Consider the following 17,872-nt stretch of genomic DNA (forward strand, 5'->3'; position numbering starts at 1 on the left):
AGCCACCTCACCCAGCCCCAAGATGTGCATTTTTCAAAGACCGTTTAGGCTGCAAGCCAGGACAGCAGACAGGAGAGGACAGGGACGCATGCTGGTAAGGCAGTTATTGAGCAACTGCAATGATCCAGGCAAGAGATTACTGCACGGTGGAGGAGACGCAGAGATGTGGATGAATTCAAAGCTTTTGGGGAGGTAAAAGCAATAAGACTAGTGATGGGTTGGATGTGAAGGTTTGGGCGGACACTGCTGGTTGCTTCCTAACCAACATCCCCCTCCCACTCTCTTCTCAATTAATAAAGTACCCTCCCTTTCCAGTGATTGTCATCCGTATGTGTCAAAGAAACAGGTTCATTCCAAGTTCAATTCAACCACAGCAATTCCATGCATCTTGCCAACTGCTGGTTTGGGATGGGTGTGTGTCATAATTGCAGAGACGGGTGGGAGAAGGGGTGGTTGGCAGGCTTCTAGACAGGCATCATTCTTCTCTTTTACAAAGTGGAGACATGTAGGAACATCCTAACACCTCGTTCCTGCCTCTGGATGACATCATCTGCAAGTGATCGCTGGAAATATGGCAGCCATTCTGGCACCATGAGGGAGTTGGCCTGAGGTTCACAGCAACAGGCTGAGTTGGGCAGGGTGGACATGTGGATGACACTTGAGCTCTGGTGACACTGCTGAACCTCCATGGGCTGCTTGACCTCCTGGCTTCATACATGTGCTTTTGTCTGTTTTCTCCTAATTGTCTAAGCCATTTTGAGTTAGGGACTATGTTCCTCACTCCCTAAGCCTATGTGGGCTTCAGCATGGTATTGGCCTGCTCAGGCCACCATAACAAAGTACCAGAGCTGGGGGTTTAAACCACAGAGACTTACTACTCACCGTTCTGCTGCTCGAAGTCCAAGATCAAGGTGTCAGGAGGGTTGGTTCCTTCTGAGGTCCCTCCTTGACTTGCAGACGGCCGTCTTTTCCCTGTGTCCTCGCATGGCCGTCCCTCTGTGTGTGTCTGTGTCCTAATCTTCTCTTCTTATAAGGACACCAGTCATAAGTTTACTATGGGCCTTGTCTAAAGGGTCCAGCCCAAAATCTCATGTTACCTTAATGGCCTCCTTAAAGGTCACTGGGCCCATCTCCACATACAGCCACATTAGGGGTTAGGGCTTCCACATGAATTTTGGGGGACACGATTAAGCCATAACTAGCAATACCAGGAAATCTCATGTCCACATGGCAAGACGTCCACAGGTTGGCCGGTCAGCGTTGGTGGCCTCAGCCCACCAGGGACCTCCTGACTCTGGCTCCACCTCTCTGCAAGGTTCTTGGTTTTCCCACAGGGATGCCAGATGGTGTCCGCAGTTCTAAGCTTCAAACCCTCAGAGCCCTACATCTGGAGGTGTGGAGGATCACTCCTCACCTGTCAACTTCCATTTGTAAGGAAAACGTTGCCAGACACCCCCGCAAGCCCCTTCCCGCTTCCATTGGCCAAAGCTGTCCCGCAGCCTGGCGCAGCCCCCGCCCTGGCGTGGAGACGCAATGATGGTGTTTGGCTGAGGCCGATGGAGCTGCACTCTCGGGGGCTGGGAAGGCCCAACCAGTCCTCTGCAGCTCTTGGCAAAGCTGAACAAAATCAGGGTTTCTCTCAGCAAAACTACTCCTGGCCCAGACACCCCAGGACATGCTACGATGCTCAGAGCGCCGGGCAGCGATTCAGGGCGGCAGCCGGCGGGAGGGTGCTGGGCAGGGGCGCGCGGCCAGCTGGCGCGGAGGCAGATCGAGCCCCGAGGCTCCTCAGGCCGCGCGCCCCAACACAATCTCCACGGCAACCCGTCTGCAGGAGGGACTCCCCATTGAGTTTTAACCCAAATTATATTTTCCAGGTCTAAAATCAGAGCCACTGTGGAAGGAAGTGCTCATGGTAACAGTTTGGAGATGCTCTGCGTGTGAGGACCAGCGGGGAAGCAAGAGCCGGGAAACAGGATTTTAAATGGAGCAGCAAGCCCCGGCCGCTCGGGGCCCAAACTGCAGTGCGCTGCTGTGCTCCTTTAGAGAAAAGAGGCAACGTAGGAGGTTGTGGTGTTGCTGTTTGTTTTCAGGGAATATTGTAGTTTCAGTGTAATTCTATTTACCTACGGTCTTACTCAGTTACCTTTGACGTGCAGGAGAATGGCCTTTAATCATGTGACCAGCAAACGCTGTTTCCTCTGGGGGAAATGCGGACAAATCCACAGTGGAGAGATTTTTGATCCTAACAGAAAAGGGTCTTGGGTTAGCCTCCAGGTAACCAGAAATCCAATCCATGTCTTATTTATTTATTTGTTTATTTATTTATTTATTGAGACAGAATCTTGCTCTGTCAACCAGAAATCCAATCCACATCTTATTGATTGATTGATTGATCTGTTGAGACAGAGTCTTGCTCTGTCTCCCAGGCTGGAGTGCAATGGTGCAATCTCAGCTCACTGCAACCTCTGCCTCCTGGGTTCAAGCAATTCTCCTGCCTCAGCCTCCCAAGTAGCTGGGACTACAGGCACATGCCACCACACCCAGCTAATTTGTGTGCATGTGTGTATTTTTAGTAGAGATGGGGTTTCACCATGTTGGTCAGGCTGGTCTCGAACTCCTGACCTCAGGTGATCCACCCACTTCGGCCTCCCAAAGTGCTGGGATTACAGGCGTGAGCCATCGCACCTGGCCGAATGCACGTTGTTTAAATCTCACTTTTTATCTTTCTTTTATTCCAGTAAATCTTTTTTGTTTGTTTGTTTTTTGCTTTTTTTGTTTGTTTGTTTGTTTTTGAGACAGAGTCTCACTCTATTGCCCTGGCTGGAGTTTGGTGGCATAATCTCTACTCACTGCAGCCTTCACTTCCGGGGTTCAAATGACTCTCCTGCCTCACCCTCCCGAGTAGCTGGGACTACAGGCATGAGCCACCACGCCGGGCTAAATTTTTGTATTTTTAGTAGAGACAGGGTTTTGCCATTTTGGCCAGGCTGATCTCGAACTCCCGACCTCAACTGATCCACCCGCCCCAGCCTCACAAAGTGCTGGGATTAACAGGCCTGATTACTCTTTTAAAGTTTTTATGCCAAGTTTCTTGAGTACCAAATTTATCTTCTGTACAATATTTGATAATGTGAAGAAAAGTCTAGAAAAAAACGCAAACCAAGTTGCTTATTGTTAACTGTTTTCCCAAGGCACCCAGCAGAGCTATTTTTGTGTTGACTCCTGTCCCCTGGGTTCTTGCCAGTGAAAGTTACCCACTATGTGATTAAAGAGGCTTGGGGGCAGTCACGTCTACAGCGAGCCGGGGGAGCAGGGGCCCTGAAGCAATGCTTCCCGCACACACACCAGACACCCGCTGAGAATGCCGCGGGTGCCATCGTGAAGTCAGGGGTAGACTCTCTGGGGCGGATACTGTTCTTATCGAGCCCATTTAATGGACAGGGGAAACTGAGGCTTACAGCGGATAAGCACAGTGCTTCAGGTTGTCCCTGGCTGCACAGCCAAGATTCAAAAGCAAGTCTGTCTCCAGAACTCAGCCACCCATCACCCAGGTGCCGTCTGTGCAATAGAGAGGCCCTGAAGCGAACACTGATGGTGAGAGAGCTGGCAGGAGAGTGTGGTCCGAGAGCAGTGTGGAGGCGTGTTTCTAAAGCCAGAGCACCCCACACCAGGCTCCATGCACATCACAGGGTCCCTCATTACCAATGAGGAAAGTTTTGTTATAGAAAGAACCTTACACGTACAACTTGTGTGAGTTCTGATAAACTGACGAGGAATGATGAGGCCGACCTCATCTCTCATACAGTGAGCCCGGCCACCTCTGCCACCTCGCAGCCCCTTCAGTCCCATCTAAAGGAATCCCACCTTTCCCAGCAGACTCAGGCACTTGCTGGCCTAGGAGGAAAATAATTTCCCAAGAAAGCATCTAAAGACAGCAGAGTGAGTTCTAGCTAAGCTCACAGCTGTCCAGCCTGTCCTGGGGCTGAGGAAGCCGGGGGGCAGGTGTGTACACAGCCAGTCCCACTTGGGATGAGGTCACACAGTTCCTGTCGCTTTGTTAGGAAACCACATTTTGAGAGCTGTGGCATCAACTCCTCTTAGAAGGGGCGGCTTGGTATCCTCCATGGAAAGGGCCCCACCTGTAGAAGGATGATGGGAGAAGCCCCTCCCAGCCCCCATACTGCTCACTGCTCTGTGGCGCCACCGGCTCTAACAAGTGCTGTGCCTCTGGCAACGTCCTAGTGCAGAACCCAGGCGAGGCCAGCGAGGCACATGGTGTCTGCTGCCTGTTCAGGCAAACCACTAATTTCCAGGTCAGCTCCAGGTCAAAGGCCACCATGTGCTCCAAGACAGTCCAAAGCCTCCCTCATCCACTGTGGACAAGTTGGCCAATCTCGGGCACTCGGAGCTGAAACAAGGATTCAGGGAGTGAAAGATGACAGGGACACACAGGCCGAAAGCCAAGCACCAACCAAGCCAGCCCCTCCCAGGACATCCCCTGACACAGGAGCCTGGGGAACAGCCGAGTCCCCCAACAACCCCCGTCTCGGAGGACAAAGCAAAGCCAAAGCAGAGCCGTGGCATTCTTTTTAAGCAGGTAAATAACCATTCTCCTGTCTCCATGTTTTCAATGCCATCTCTATGCATCTGAGTACAGATTTGAATCTCAGAGAAAAAATACTTGAAAAGCAGGCATTTTGTGCATGGTTTACATTTTAAAATCAAGTGCAGAGGACTCGGGGAAAGGCCCACCCGAACCATGGTCGTCACCATCCATGGCACCGTTCGAGTGGGGACCTGCAGTGATGGTTCCCCGAACACAAAGCCAGCCCTCGCCTTTACCAAAGGGTGCAGAAGGTACACGTCAAGCCAGGATCTTGTTTTACTTAGAGAGGGACTGAGCCAGGTTTCCAAGGAGAGAGGCCATCCCTGAGGAAGAGACCGTGGGGAAGACGCCACCCTTGCTTGCAAAGCCTGGCTTAACTGTCAGAGGCAGAGAGGGCTGAACTCCATTTATGAAGGATATTTAAAGAAAAGGGGTGAGTCATGTGGCCTACTGGGTTATTGTCCAAATGTCCCCAATTTTTTTTACCCCTCCATCTCAAGGCCTTTGCTGTGTAACTTTGCAGTTCTTCCCAACTTGCCACTGACATTGGGCTCGGCCATGTGGCCTGCCAGGGGAGCGTGGTAGAAGGGACAGTGAGGTACATAACTTCACCTGTTGTACGAAAAAATCATGGTGAGAACCATCAACCCAAGAGGCAGACACGAAACAAACCAGCAATCATGTGACCCGGAGTTCGCTGTGGCGTGGAGCTGGCAGGAGGCCTTTGGGTTTGATTTTCGGCTTGGCCAATGGAAGGGACCCAGCCATGGGAGGCAGAGAGAGCCCCCAGAACGAGGGGCTCCAGGTGTGGCTGGGCAAACGGCACATGTCAGGGTCCTGCGAAGCACCGTGTGGTTCCGTCATTAGGGAAGGAGACACTTCTAAGTCCAGGCACACAGACCGTCTGCGTCCTGGGAAAGACTTGCAAGGGGCGGCTTCATGACCAGTGACCTGTGCCCAGAGCCCGCTCTCAGAAGGGCCCTGCGCCCGGGGCAGCACTCTGCTATCGCCATCGTGAAATTCTTACTGATGCTTCACACCATTTTCATTTTGCACTGGGCCCAAACAATTATACAGCCAGTCTGGTCACGGGGGACTACGTAACTGAGAGCTGACCAGCAGCTCAGAACACGGCAATGTCTGAGTCCACCCTGGCCACTATAACAAAATACCAAAGACTGGGCGGCTCAGAAATAACAGAAATGTGTTTCTCACCATTCCGGAGACTGGAAGCCCAAGATCCAGGTGCTGGCAGATTCAGTGTCTGGGGAGGAACCAGTTCCTGGCTCACAGAAGTCTCACTGTGTCCTCCCGTGGTAGGAGGGGTGGGGGCCCCTCTGGAGGCTCTAAGGGCACTAGCCCCATTCATGAGCCTCCACCCTCCTGTTCTAATCACCTCCCAAAGGCCCCGCCTCCCAACACCATCCCCTAGGCCTTCAACATCTGAATATGAGGGGACATGAACATTCGGACCACAGCAGTTAGCCCCCTGCACTGCACCTGCATGCAGGGAACCTGGGCCTGGGGAAAGGGGGTGCCAAGGCTGAGGTGCAGGTGGCCTGGCTCAGTCAGAGCAGCCTGACTCCGTGAGAGCAGCAGCAGGTAACCCACAGCCCCACAGCTGGCACGTGCAGGACCTCCCACATCAGTGCCTGGGTGCTGCCCCTGTGCCAGCCACAGTGCTTCATGTGTATTATCCACAGCTCCCTATGAATAAGCGGCATCACCGGTACTTTACACATGGGGCCTTGAGGCACAGACAATGTCAGTCATTTGCCCGGGGACCCACAGCCAGGAAGCAGCTGGGGCTCAGGTGGTCACCCTCCTGTAGGGAACACCATTAGAACCAAGAGGATCTTTACCGCCGCCTAATTCCCAATGAACTTGTTAAAGTTCTAGAAAATGGAGGGAAACCTAGTAGAAATGGCTGAGCTCCCAATGGACAGACATATAGAAGGACAGACGAAGAGGCTGAGACTCTGCACAGCATGGCTGTGGGCCGTGTGCTGGAGGAGTGGTGAAGAGGAGGTAGGGCCCTGGAAACAGGGGAGCCCTTTGTCACAGCAGCCACCCAGGGCTTCTGAGCCCAAAGCCCTGGCAGATGAGGCAAGGGGCTGGAAGAGGAGCTTCTTCCGGGAGGCGGCTCCACAGTGTCAGGCTGTGCGTCCCGGAGTCGTGGGGCACCTCTACCTGCGAAGGGCTCTCTCCTGTAAAGAACACCATCAGAACCGAGAGGATCTTTACCATCGCCTAATTCCCAATGAACTTGTTAACGCATTTTTAGTGTAATGAAAACATTAGATCAATCCCTAGCAGGGACTGTTGTCATTAAATCGATAGCCCGGGTGGTCCATCACGCTGACAGCTGACGCGCGCAGGAAGGTCGGCTCACAATGAGAGTCACACAGTGCCCTCCACAGCGATGGGGTGAGGGAGGGGGCCGGGAGAGATAAAAATCTCCATCTGAAGCACCTTGAAAAGAGAGGACAGACAGGATTGTGTCAAGGTTGCAGGTGCCCTGGAGAAGAGCAGGGTGACCATGGCAGCGGCTCGCTGAGAGCGCACCTGCACGGGTGGCTGTTTCAGCAGGAACCAAGCAGGTTCTTACAGTGTCTGCAGTGCGTGCACCACTAGGATTCCCACTACACACTCCTTCATCGTCGCTCCAAATGAGTCCCACAGACCAAAGAGAGGGACGGGGAGAGGGGGAGAGTAGGGGCAGAAGTAAATCCTATAAAAGACGCCCAGGGTGAGCGCTGGGAGTAACCTCGATGGGAAGCCAGGAAAGGGAACATGGGGCCCCGCCGCTCAGGACAGGCCTCCGCAGGCAGCGGCTAAACACGTCCCCCAGGAAGTGTGGGTTTCGAGAATGCGTACACTGGGCCTGGAAGCCTCGTGGCCTCATGTTTTCGGCTTTCTAAGAAGGGATCTGTACTAAGAGAAAGGGGAACGGGGATGGGACGATGAGAACAGCTGTTCAGCACACCGATGTGTGCACCCAGAAGCATTATAACCGTAACTCTCCAATATATGCATATACATGTGTGGACACAGACACACACACATACACACACGCACATGCACACACACATGCTCATGCACATGCACACACACGCCATGTGGGCAGCATCTGAGATGGACTTGAGTTCACCACCAGACCTTAGACAGAAGCACAGAGGACAAGGAGAGGAGCTCAGCAGTGTGGCTTCTGTGGGTGAGCCTGGGGGGCCCAGCAGCTGTGGGGCCTGCAGAAACCGGCAGATGCGGGGGTGAAAGTCTGGGGTCCCCGTCAGCATGGGAAAAGATCCGGCTGGGGAAGTAGAACACACTAGAGAGGAAAGCCACTGGCAAGGTTGAGCCCAGTGTGGGTTTCTGCAGACAGTCCTGGAGAATGTAGACAGTCCACAGAAAAGACAGCAGAGCACTTGGAGAAGTCAGCCAAGTGATGATGAAGTGTACAGACAACAGCCAGTTAGAAAACAAAAGAAGAGGCCGGGTGTGGTGGCTCACGCCTGTAATCCTAGCACTTTGGGAGGCAGAGGCAGGTGGATCACCTAAGGTGAGTTTAAGACCAACCTGGCCAATATGGTGAAAACCCATCTCTACTTAAAAAAAAAAAAAAAATTAGCTTGGCGTGGTGGTGGGCGCCTGTGATCCCAGCTACCTGGGAGGCTGAGGCAGGAGAATTGCTTGAACGTGGGAGGCAGAGGTTGCAGTGAGCCAAGATCACGCAAAAAAAAAAAAAAAAAAAAAAAAAAAAAGAAAAGAAAAGAAAATGAAAGAAGAAAATGTTATGTTAACACCAACAAGACAGGGTAGCCAGAAATAAATGAAGCACTGGTGCCTTAGGGCATTGAAATGACTTTGTCCACCTCTACAGTAAGGAGAGCGGTTAGTTAGATATTAGACAGCCCACAGAACGCACAGTGCTGGAAGCCGGGCACCCATGTGGAGCTGGACTTCAGGGGAGGAGACGACGTCCACGTGGGGTCAGCAATCCTGACCACTGTGCCACTCTGGTGGGGAACGTTGATAGTGGGGGACGGTGGGGGGAACAAGGGGCCCATGGAAAATCTCTGCACTTGCCACTCAGTTATACTGTATAGCTAAAACCACATAACAGAATAAAGTCTAGTTAAAGGAGGAAATTTACAGGATGCATTTGAAGAAAACCTTGAACTCTACTGGGAAATAGTAAAAAGATTCAAGCAAAGGAGATTGTTCTTAGATAGGAAGGCTAAGCATGGTAAAGATATAAACATGCATCTATATACATCTAATGAGATAAAGATCAAATAATAACCTTTTGGACCTTTATAAAATAACCTGAAAGTTAGTAGAAAATATGAGTAATATGTGATATTAAAATATAAATGTATAATAGGAAATATCTATAATAGTGGTGCAGAAATAGTTAAAAACAGCCAAGAGTCTAGAAACTTCCATGGAGTCCAGACTCTAATGTGCATGGGAATTGATTACAAGATATTATTTAAAATAATAACAGTAAGGTACTAAGCAAAGACTTAATGAGTGTATATTGTATGCCAAAGGTCCACTCATTAGCCTCAATTTCTACCACAACCCTTTACACCAAAATTAATTCCAGGTGGATTCAATATGATTCTTTGAGGTAATCTTCAAGTGTGCTCAGTTTTGCCAGGTGGGATTGTTCATGCCTGTGGTCACAGCTACTTGGAAAGTTGAGGTGGGAGGATGGCTTGAGCCCAGGAGTTCTGCTACACTCCAGCCTGGGGGACAGAGCAAAATCCCCAACTCTTAAAAATAAAGAAACAGGCCAGGCGTGGTGGCTCACACCTGTAATCTCAGCACTTTGGGAGGCCGAGGCGGGCAGATCGCCTGAGGTCAGGAGTTCGAGACCAGCCTGACCAATATGGAGAAACCCTGACTCTACTAAAAATACAAAAGTTAGCTGGTCGTGGTGGTGCATGCCTGTAATTCCAACTGCTCAGGAGGGTGAAGCAGAAGAATCGCTTGAACCCAGGAGGCGGAGGTTGCAGTGAGCAGAGATCATGCCATTGCACTCCAGCCTGGGCAACAAGAGCGAAACTCCGACTCAAAAAGAAAACAAACAAAGTAACAAACAAAAATGTGTGCCTTGTTTTTATAAATATGAGATGAAACCAAGAAGTCATAAGGAAAAATATTAATAAATTATGTTACATCAAAAATTTGTAGAGAAAAAGCACCAAAAGCAAATTCAAAAGATAAATGAAAACCCAGAAGCATGCAATACCTATGAGAAGAACTATTTTAATTTTGCTTAAAAGGCTCTTATAAATTATTAAGGAAAAAATAACAGCCTAATTTTTTTAAATGAGCAAAACAGGCTTAGAATAATAAATAATTATAAGCCTGCCTCTTCTCTTTGCTCATTTTATGCTATTTATACTATGCTCATTAAATACTATTTATTTTTTATTCTAAGAAGAATGGTCAGGTGAAAACATATCAATCTTACACATAATTTTAGAAATGCTAGGGCCAGGTGCGGTGGCTCACTCCTGTAATCCCAGCACTTTGGGAGGCCAAGGAGGGCAGATCACCGGAGGTCAGGAGTTTGAGGCCAGCCTGGCCAACACGGTGAAACTCTGTCTCTACTAAAAATACAAAAATTAGCCGGGCGTGATTGTGGGAGCCTGTAATCCCAGTGACTCGGGAGGCTGAGGCAGGAGAATCCTGCCTTGAACTGGGGAGGCAGAGGTTGCAGTGAACCAAGATTGTGCCATTGCACTCCAGCTTGGGCAACAAGAACAAAACTCTGTCTCAAAAAAAAAAAAAAGAAACAAAGAAAGAAAAGAGAAGAAAAAAGAAATGCTAATAAAATTAAGTGATGACTTTCTTTTATCAGATTGGCAAAAATTGAAAATATGCAGAGTTGATTGAAGCAGAGTTGATTGAAGAATGTGCACAAACCATCACATACTAAGTGTTAGGTAGTGAACTGGCAGAAACGATAGGAAGTCCACAAAAACTGTCAAGAAAAGAGCTCTAAAACCCTGTTAGTAAAAAATACAGTTAAGTAATTCTGTGTATAGCATGTAATTCATGTTTAAAAAACAAAAACCCAGCACCTCAGACCTTACTAGTAAGAGGATAGCTACTATCAAAATATCTGAAAACCATATGTTGGCGAGGAAGTGGAGAACCTGGACTCCTGGACGCTGCTGCTGGGGGTGTAAAACGGGGCAGCTGCAGTGAAATACAGAGCGGCAGTTTCCCAGCAAGTTAAAATAAGAACTCCCACAGGACCCAGCACATCCCATCTGCACATAGACAGAGAATTGAAAGAAGGATCTCAAGGAGATATTTGCACTCCTGTGTTCATAGCAGCAGGATTCACAGCAGCTAAAACATGGATGCAAACCAAACGCCCATCCACAGATGAATGGACAAACAATGTGGTCTGTACGTGTGATGGGATATTACTCAGCCTTAAAAAGGAAGGGAATCCCGATGTGTGACACAACCTGATGGACCTCAAGGATATTTTGCTGAGTGAAATAAGCCAGTTGCCAAACGACAAATACAGCAGATTCCGCTTACCTAAAATCCCTCAAGTGGTCAAACCCACAGAGACAGAAAGTAGAACCATGGGTGCCAGGGGCTGGGGGGTGACAGAGCGGGGAGTTCGTGCTTCATGGGGACAGAACTCCAGTTTGGGAAGATGGAAAGTTCTGGAGATGATGGAGGCAAGTGATGGATGCTCAGGAATGTGATTGCCCGTAACGCCATGGAACTAACTGTACGTTTAGACGGTTAAGATGGAAAATTGTAGGTTACGTGCATGTCACTGCAATTAGAAATGAGACCCGAGCCTCACGGATCAGGTAGCATTCACACAGTTGCACCAGAGACACTGTCAAGGTTCGCCTACCCTGGGGTGGGCAAGTGTAACTGGCTGCAGCTTTGGTTCAAGCCCAGGAGTGGGCAAGTAGGGGTGGAGAGGAGTGGCACCTACATTTTCCACAGCAAGCATGTACAGATTTTGTCATTGTTATTATTATTATTACCATTGAGATGGAGTCTTGCTCTGTCGCCCAGGCTAGAGTGCAGTGGCATAATCTCGGCGCACTTCCACCTCCACCTCCCACGTTCAAGCGATTCTCCTGCCTCAGCCTCCCAAGTAGCTGGGATTACAGGTGTCCACCACCACGCCTGACTAATTTTTGTAGTTTTAGTAGAGATGAGGTTTTGCCATGTTGGCCAGGCTGGTCTCAAACCCCTGACTTCAGGTGGTCTGCCCGCCTTGGCCTCCCAAAGTGCTGGGATTACAAGTGTGAGCAGCCACACCCAGCCCACTCTTCGTAATTTAAAAGGAGGAAGAAAATGATCTGACATCTGCGAGAGGAACGGCAGCCGGAAAAAGCCCACAACCGAGGCATGACACTCAGCGGAGACCCCACCACTGGGCAGGGCCCTCTTGGGGCAGGCTCCAGCAGCCCTCTGTCCACACCTGCTCCCTGCAGCCTCCCTGGGGAGCCGGAGCCTGCATTTCCTGAGCTTGAGGCCAGGAGTAGCACCCACATGCTCTTCCCAGCATTGTCATGCTTATTCCATCACTAGGGTGTGGGCCCCGAGGCATGCCAGCGCTGGGCCAGGCACAGAGGAGACACAGTGAGACACAGCAGGGAGATGGCACCACCTCAGCAGTCCCACGTGGATCCTTTAGGGGGACAGGTGGCCTAGAGACAAGCCCGGCCCACAGGGCGGAGGCCGGTCGATGAGCATCCGTGGCGAGGTCATGAAGGAGGCCGCTTGTTCTTGAAGGCCGTCGTGCCCCTTCCTAGCCCGTTCCTGCCACACCCTGCCAAAGGGGAACTGACAACGGCCTCAGGTCCGGCCCGTTTCAGAGGCCACCAGCAGATCACTGGAGGTCTGCAAGGGCCCCTGGAGGTGCCAGCCCCAGGGTCGACAGGCAGAATCCTGCAGCATGGGGCACACTTCCCAGTCAGAGCCCACCTTGACCCTCCAGACTGTGGGATGGCAGTAAAACCACAATAGCTGGTGTCGGGAAAGCAAAGGAACAAGGTCCAAAGGGTCTTGTCCTTCCAGGGTCAGGTACCACGACGGGGGGGGTCTAAGCAGGGGCCTTATACCGAGACCCTGGTCACCCTCAGGGGTGCCCTGGTGGAGGATGGGCAGTGGTTGGTGGTGCCCAACATGCAGGGGCGGGCAGAGGTGGAGCAGCCAGCAGGGGAGGCTGGAAAGGAGGACCCGAGGATTGGCCATGAAAGCAAGAGGCGCCTGGAGGGGCAAGGGCCATGAGGCTGGGCCCCCGTCTCTCACCACATACAAAGGTCAACTCAAAACAGATTAAAGACTTAAATGTGAGACTGGAAACTATAAAAACTACAAGAAGAAAACATAGGAGAAACACTTTATGACATTGGTCTGGGCAAGAATTTGGGGGGTAAGACCTCAAAAGCACAGTTAATAAAAGCAAACATAGACAAACGGGATTCCACCAAACTAAAAAACTTCTGTACAGCAAAGGAAGCAATCAACAGAGTGAAGGGAAAGCCTGTGGAATGGGAGAAAGTATTTGCAAGCCATACATCTGATAAGGGACTAATAACCAAAGTGAATAAGGAACTCAACTCAACAGCACAAATCAAATGATCCTATTTTAAAATGGCCACCAGGTATATGAAAAAATGCTCAACATCACTAATCACCAGGGAAGTGCAAATCAAAGCCAGAGTGAGAGAGCACTGCACACCTGTTAGAATGACTCAAACCAAACAAAACCAAAGATGGCAAGTGTTGGTGAGGTTGAGGAGGAAAGCAGACCCCGTATACCATTGGTGGGAATGCTAATTGGTACAGCCATTATGGAAAACAGTAAGGAAGTTCCTCAAAAAATTAAGAATAGAACTTCCCTATGATCTAGCAACCCCACTACCGAGTACAGACCCAAAGGGAATGAAGTCCCTATGTCAAAGAGATACACTGAAAAGTCACAGTGCACCTCATAGATAGGTACAATGATTAGGTGTCAATTAACACAAAATTTTAAAAGAAGAAGTGTTGGCTCTGCCAGCCCCAGCTAAATCGGATGGCCCATTGGCCTGTATTGGTCCATTCTCACATTGCTATAAAGAGCTACCTGAGGCTGGGTAATTTATGAAGAAAAGAGGTGTCACTGGCTCATGGTTCTGCAGGCTGTACAGGAAGCACGGCTGGGGAGGCCTCAGGAAACTTTCAGTCGTGGCGGAGGGTGAACACAGACATGCCGAGTTGTTTACTGATTTTCTATGACTGTTGTTGTGCTCCAACGACAAAGTTCAATAGTTACAACAGAGACGGCACGGCCTGCGGAGATGGAAATACTTACCAGCTGACCCTTCACAAAAACAGGTGGCCACAGAGCCACGTTCAGAGTCATACCACGCGTGGTAGGGAGAGAGCCAGGGCTTTAGTGACCCACTTGGACGTTGGCCCATGGTTGTTGAGGGCTGTTCCTGGGGGCGCTAACTCCCTGGCATTTCCAGCCTTCTTTGCATTCAGCAGAGGAGGTCAGTAATCTGCTGGAGGCCAGAGGAAGCTCTTAGGTGCCCACATCAGGCAGCAAGTGGGTGCTAGGAGGTGTCAGCAGGGCACCAACAGGCTGGTGACCCCTTTACCTCGGAGGGAGGCAATCCACACAAAACCCTTCACCACTGCTCAGAGATGGCAGGTGCCAACGTTAGCATGATTTCAGTTCTCAATAGCATTAGCCTCTTCCCACAGGACTTACGAAGAACAGCCCAACACCACAGAACCCCACGGAAGGGGCTCAGCTGCAATGTCACTACCCAAATCCTCCAGGAAGGGAAACCAAGTCCAGGGCTGTGTGCTTTGCCAAGAGCCTCCCTCTGACAACATAGCAACGATTAGCAATAAGGTGAGAAAGAATGCTGGTTTCATGCATTTTATTACTAATATGACTCCTGGAAGGAGGGCAGGCAGGACACTCACTTCCCCCGAGTAGGTTGGGTTTTCTGTTTTACGAGGCAGAATCAGGAGAATCGCTTCAGGACATGGAGCAGCAGCGCTGCCGCCTCTGCGTTCACCGTGAGTACTCAGGGCCGTTCGTGCCAGAGAGACAGAATTCAACCAAATTGAAGGAGACGAGATGTCCCTGCCCAGGTCTCCCCAAATGGGTTGGCTTCAAGTGGAAGAAAATACTGAAAGAGATTGTAAAAGAGCAATGCATAGTGAGACAGAAAAAGAGAAGAAGAAACCCCTAAGACAGGAGATCTCATCATGGAGTTGGAGCTGGACCAGGTGAAACAGTGAGATCCAAGAGGGGCCCGTGCCACCGCACCCCCTTTCCCGGGGGTCTCCATTTCTCTGTTCAGCTCGTCCTCTCTACCTCCCATGCCCTGGCCCTGGGGCTTGCTGGCTTCCTGACTCCTCACCCCACTTCTCCAAGCTCCACCTTTGCACCCACCTGATGTGCTCCAGCCCTGCACCTGGTCTGTTCAAAACTCATCAGCAAGTCAAAATGTCCCAATGCCCGAATACATGTCTATTTGCAATTACATGCACATGCTGCAAAACCCTATTAGGGACTATGTCCAGTTTTGAGATAAACATGACCAGGAGTTCTAACATTTCAGCCCTCAGGGGCTCATGGCCTCCTCTTGGCTTGCACCCTGCAATGCACATACCACACTCTAAACCTGAGGCCAGCAAGCGGCCCTGCCTGCATCTGCTCTTCACACCACTCTCAAGTATGGGAGGGATCCATTGCCAGAACGATTTTGAAAACCTTTTAGGCCTTTCCAGAGCATCTTCCCTAAAGCTCATCCCCCCAGAGCCCTGCTCTGTCCCAGAACACACAGCGCGCTCGCCTTGGTCTGTCCCAGAGCGCTGACAAGCTCATCTTGGTCTCTTCCAGAGGCACTGCTAGGGCCCCCAGCCTGGGTTACGCATTTGCATTTGAGCAGCAGCTTCCTGGAAACAATTCCTTAGAGTGAAAAGCAGGCCCTGGGTCTGGACAAAGAGAATGTATTTTGGGTGATGGTATCTTCTACTTCATCTCCAATCACCCAAACCCCAGGGGGTGCCTGCTGATGGTGTGTGGAGTGGACGTGGGGACTGACTCTGGGAAGGTTCTTGGAAAGGGTTCAACTGACACCCACCAGTGACACGACAGCCCCTGTGGAGACCCTGACTCACACCTCCTCCGTCATCAGTCCCTCCACCCTCACACCTCAGCCCCAGCCCACTCCCTCTCTAGCAGCTCCCATGGGATGGGCCCTTGTTTCAGACAGTCTCTGTGGGCTCCCAGCCCTGCCTTCCCCTCCACACCCTGTCCCCAGCCCCTGGTGCCCAAGCAGGACACCTGAAGCCACCGCCCCTGTCCTGTCCCCCTCTTGGTCCCAAAACCAGGCTGGAGAAGCCAGCGCCAGTAAGAGAGCCAGCCTCGAACTGCCCAGGCAGAGCTCGTTCACTCCTGCCTGCAACCATGGAGCCAGCAGCCGTCCAGGAGAAGCACAGGCAGAGGCAAAGAGCAGAGGCCCCCCAACCCAGACCCAGCCGAGGTCAGAGCCAGCAGAGGCATCAGGGGCTCGGTCCCAGCCTTCAGAGCCTCTTCTTCCCATGTGCCCAGTCCCTGCCACAGCGGGCCCTGTCCTCCTCGCTGGGGCCACCGATTCTCTCAAGGCTCTTACACCGCCCACTGTAACCGACGCGATGGAGGCCGCCTGCTCTTCCTCTGTTCTCTGATCAGCTAAAAGCCACCCATGAATTCCTGCATTGAGAGGGCAAGCTTCAGCCAGGAGACCTGAGAGTGTGTTTTTAAATCAATTGTAGCTAACTGGTGTCTTGTAACCAGCAGGCGTGTGAGAGATGTCATCCGAGGCTCAGGGACAGGTGCATGCCTTCCCTGGCCGCCAGGCTGAGCCATGACCCCAGCCCACCCCAAGTGAGCTCAGAGAGGTGAAATGCCTGTCCAAGTTCACGGAGCCAGGGCACAGCAGGGGCAAGGCTGGAACCCAGGGGACCCCAAAGCAGCTGCCCTCGAGACTGGACACAGGGCCTGGACTGGAGGTGCTGAGAAGGACCCCCAAAGGGCTTCTCTTTGAGTACCCAGGAGCCAGGTAACAGGGAAAGGCGGTGGCCCAGCAGCCTGGCCCCCTTGGGGAAGGGTTTGCTGGGCTCTCTGGAAGCCCCTGGACCCCTGTGGCACCCCCCTTCATACACACTCACCTCCACAGAACACCTCCGGGTCCCGGGCACCCCGGGCCAGCGCAGGCCCCAGCAGCAGGGCCAGCAGAGCCAGGGGCAGCAGCATGGGCCCCATGCCAGCCGACCGACTGTGCTGCCTCACACTGGCCTCCTCCCAGGCCCCTCCTGGGTCCTTCCGCCAGTGCTGGGCATGCAGCAGAGAAATGGCATACAAAGTCCCTGGGCCGCACTGCCCTAGATACCTGCCCCACCCTGCAGGTGCTGCACCTGGGCCCCTTCCCAGTGAGCCAGCTGCACCTGCACCACACAGCTGGTCCTCTCCTGGTCCCCGCCCACCCCCACCCCCACCCCCACCCCCACCCCAAACCTGCCCTGTCTGCCCTTCCCTCAGTACCCAATCACCCCCACCCCACATCCCCACACCTGTCTAAGGTTCTCACACCTGTCTCAGGTTCCCACACCCTCATCCCCATCCCACCACCCTCGCCTCCCTCTCCGCCCCTACCTTGCCCTGCAGCAGCTCGTGCTGCACCTGGGCCCACTTCAGGTGCTCAGCAGCCTCGGCCCAGTTGGTCAGCACCCTGTGCCTACCCTCACCCCTAGTTCCCCATCCCGGCCCTCCTCCTTCACCCCTTCACATCCCCACCCCATCCCTAGTCCCCACTCCAAGGCCAAGTCCCCACGCTTTGGTCGGTCCCCAGCCCTATCCCATGATCTCCACAACCAGCTGAGGTCTTCACACCCATGTCCCTGTCTCCAACCCACCCCTGTCCTGTCCCCACCCCCTGCAGCCCCCATCTGCCAGGGTCATTTTACCATCCTCTGTGGACCACAGGTATGAGCCCTGGAGCTCAGGCCCTGCCACTCAAAGCCCTGAGGGCAAACCCTCTCCCAGCAGGTAAAGGTGTGAGGTCCCTGGGCCCCTCTGGGTGGGGGGACATCCTCCAGGGTTCTGAGAAGCTCCTCCTGTCGGGGACCCCGCCTTTATCTTCCTGGGGACCTTCCCACCCCCATGCCACTCTCTTTCTCCTTTGTACCCTCCCATGGCCCCCCTTTCCCCACTTT

General features: G+C 52.1%; 1 protein-coding gene across 2 annotated transcripts in view; it reads right to left on the minus strand.

The window, feature by feature from the left end:
- CNPY1 (canopy FGF signaling regulator 1) overlaps positions 1 to 17,050 on the minus strand; it is a 73,034-nt gene extending 55,984 nt beyond the window's left edge. The window contains exons 1-2 of one of the 2 annotated variants that reach the window (XR_013414706.1): positions 16,829 to 17,021; positions 14,539 to 14,799 (exon numbers count right to left, since the gene is read on the minus strand). Coding sequence is in view for 1 of the 2 variants with exons in the window: in XM_077995226.1 (XP_077851352.1) it covers positions 16,829 to 16,922 (94 nt within the window). In the remaining variant the exon portion in view is untranslated. Of the gene's footprint in view, positions 1 to 14,538; positions 14,800 to 16,828 lie in introns of those variants that run through there. The other variant, XM_077995226.1, reaches the window with a different exon arrangement.
- Between the last annotated feature and the right edge of the window lie 822 nt (positions 17,051 to 17,872).

This window comes from Macaca mulatta, chromosome 3 (assembly GCF_049350105.2).
Source record: "Macaca mulatta isolate MMU2019108-1 chromosome 3, T2T-MMU8v2.0, whole genome shotgun sequence".
Classification (NCBI taxonomy): Eukaryota; Metazoa; Chordata; class Mammalia; order Primates; family Cercopithecidae; genus Macaca; species Macaca mulatta.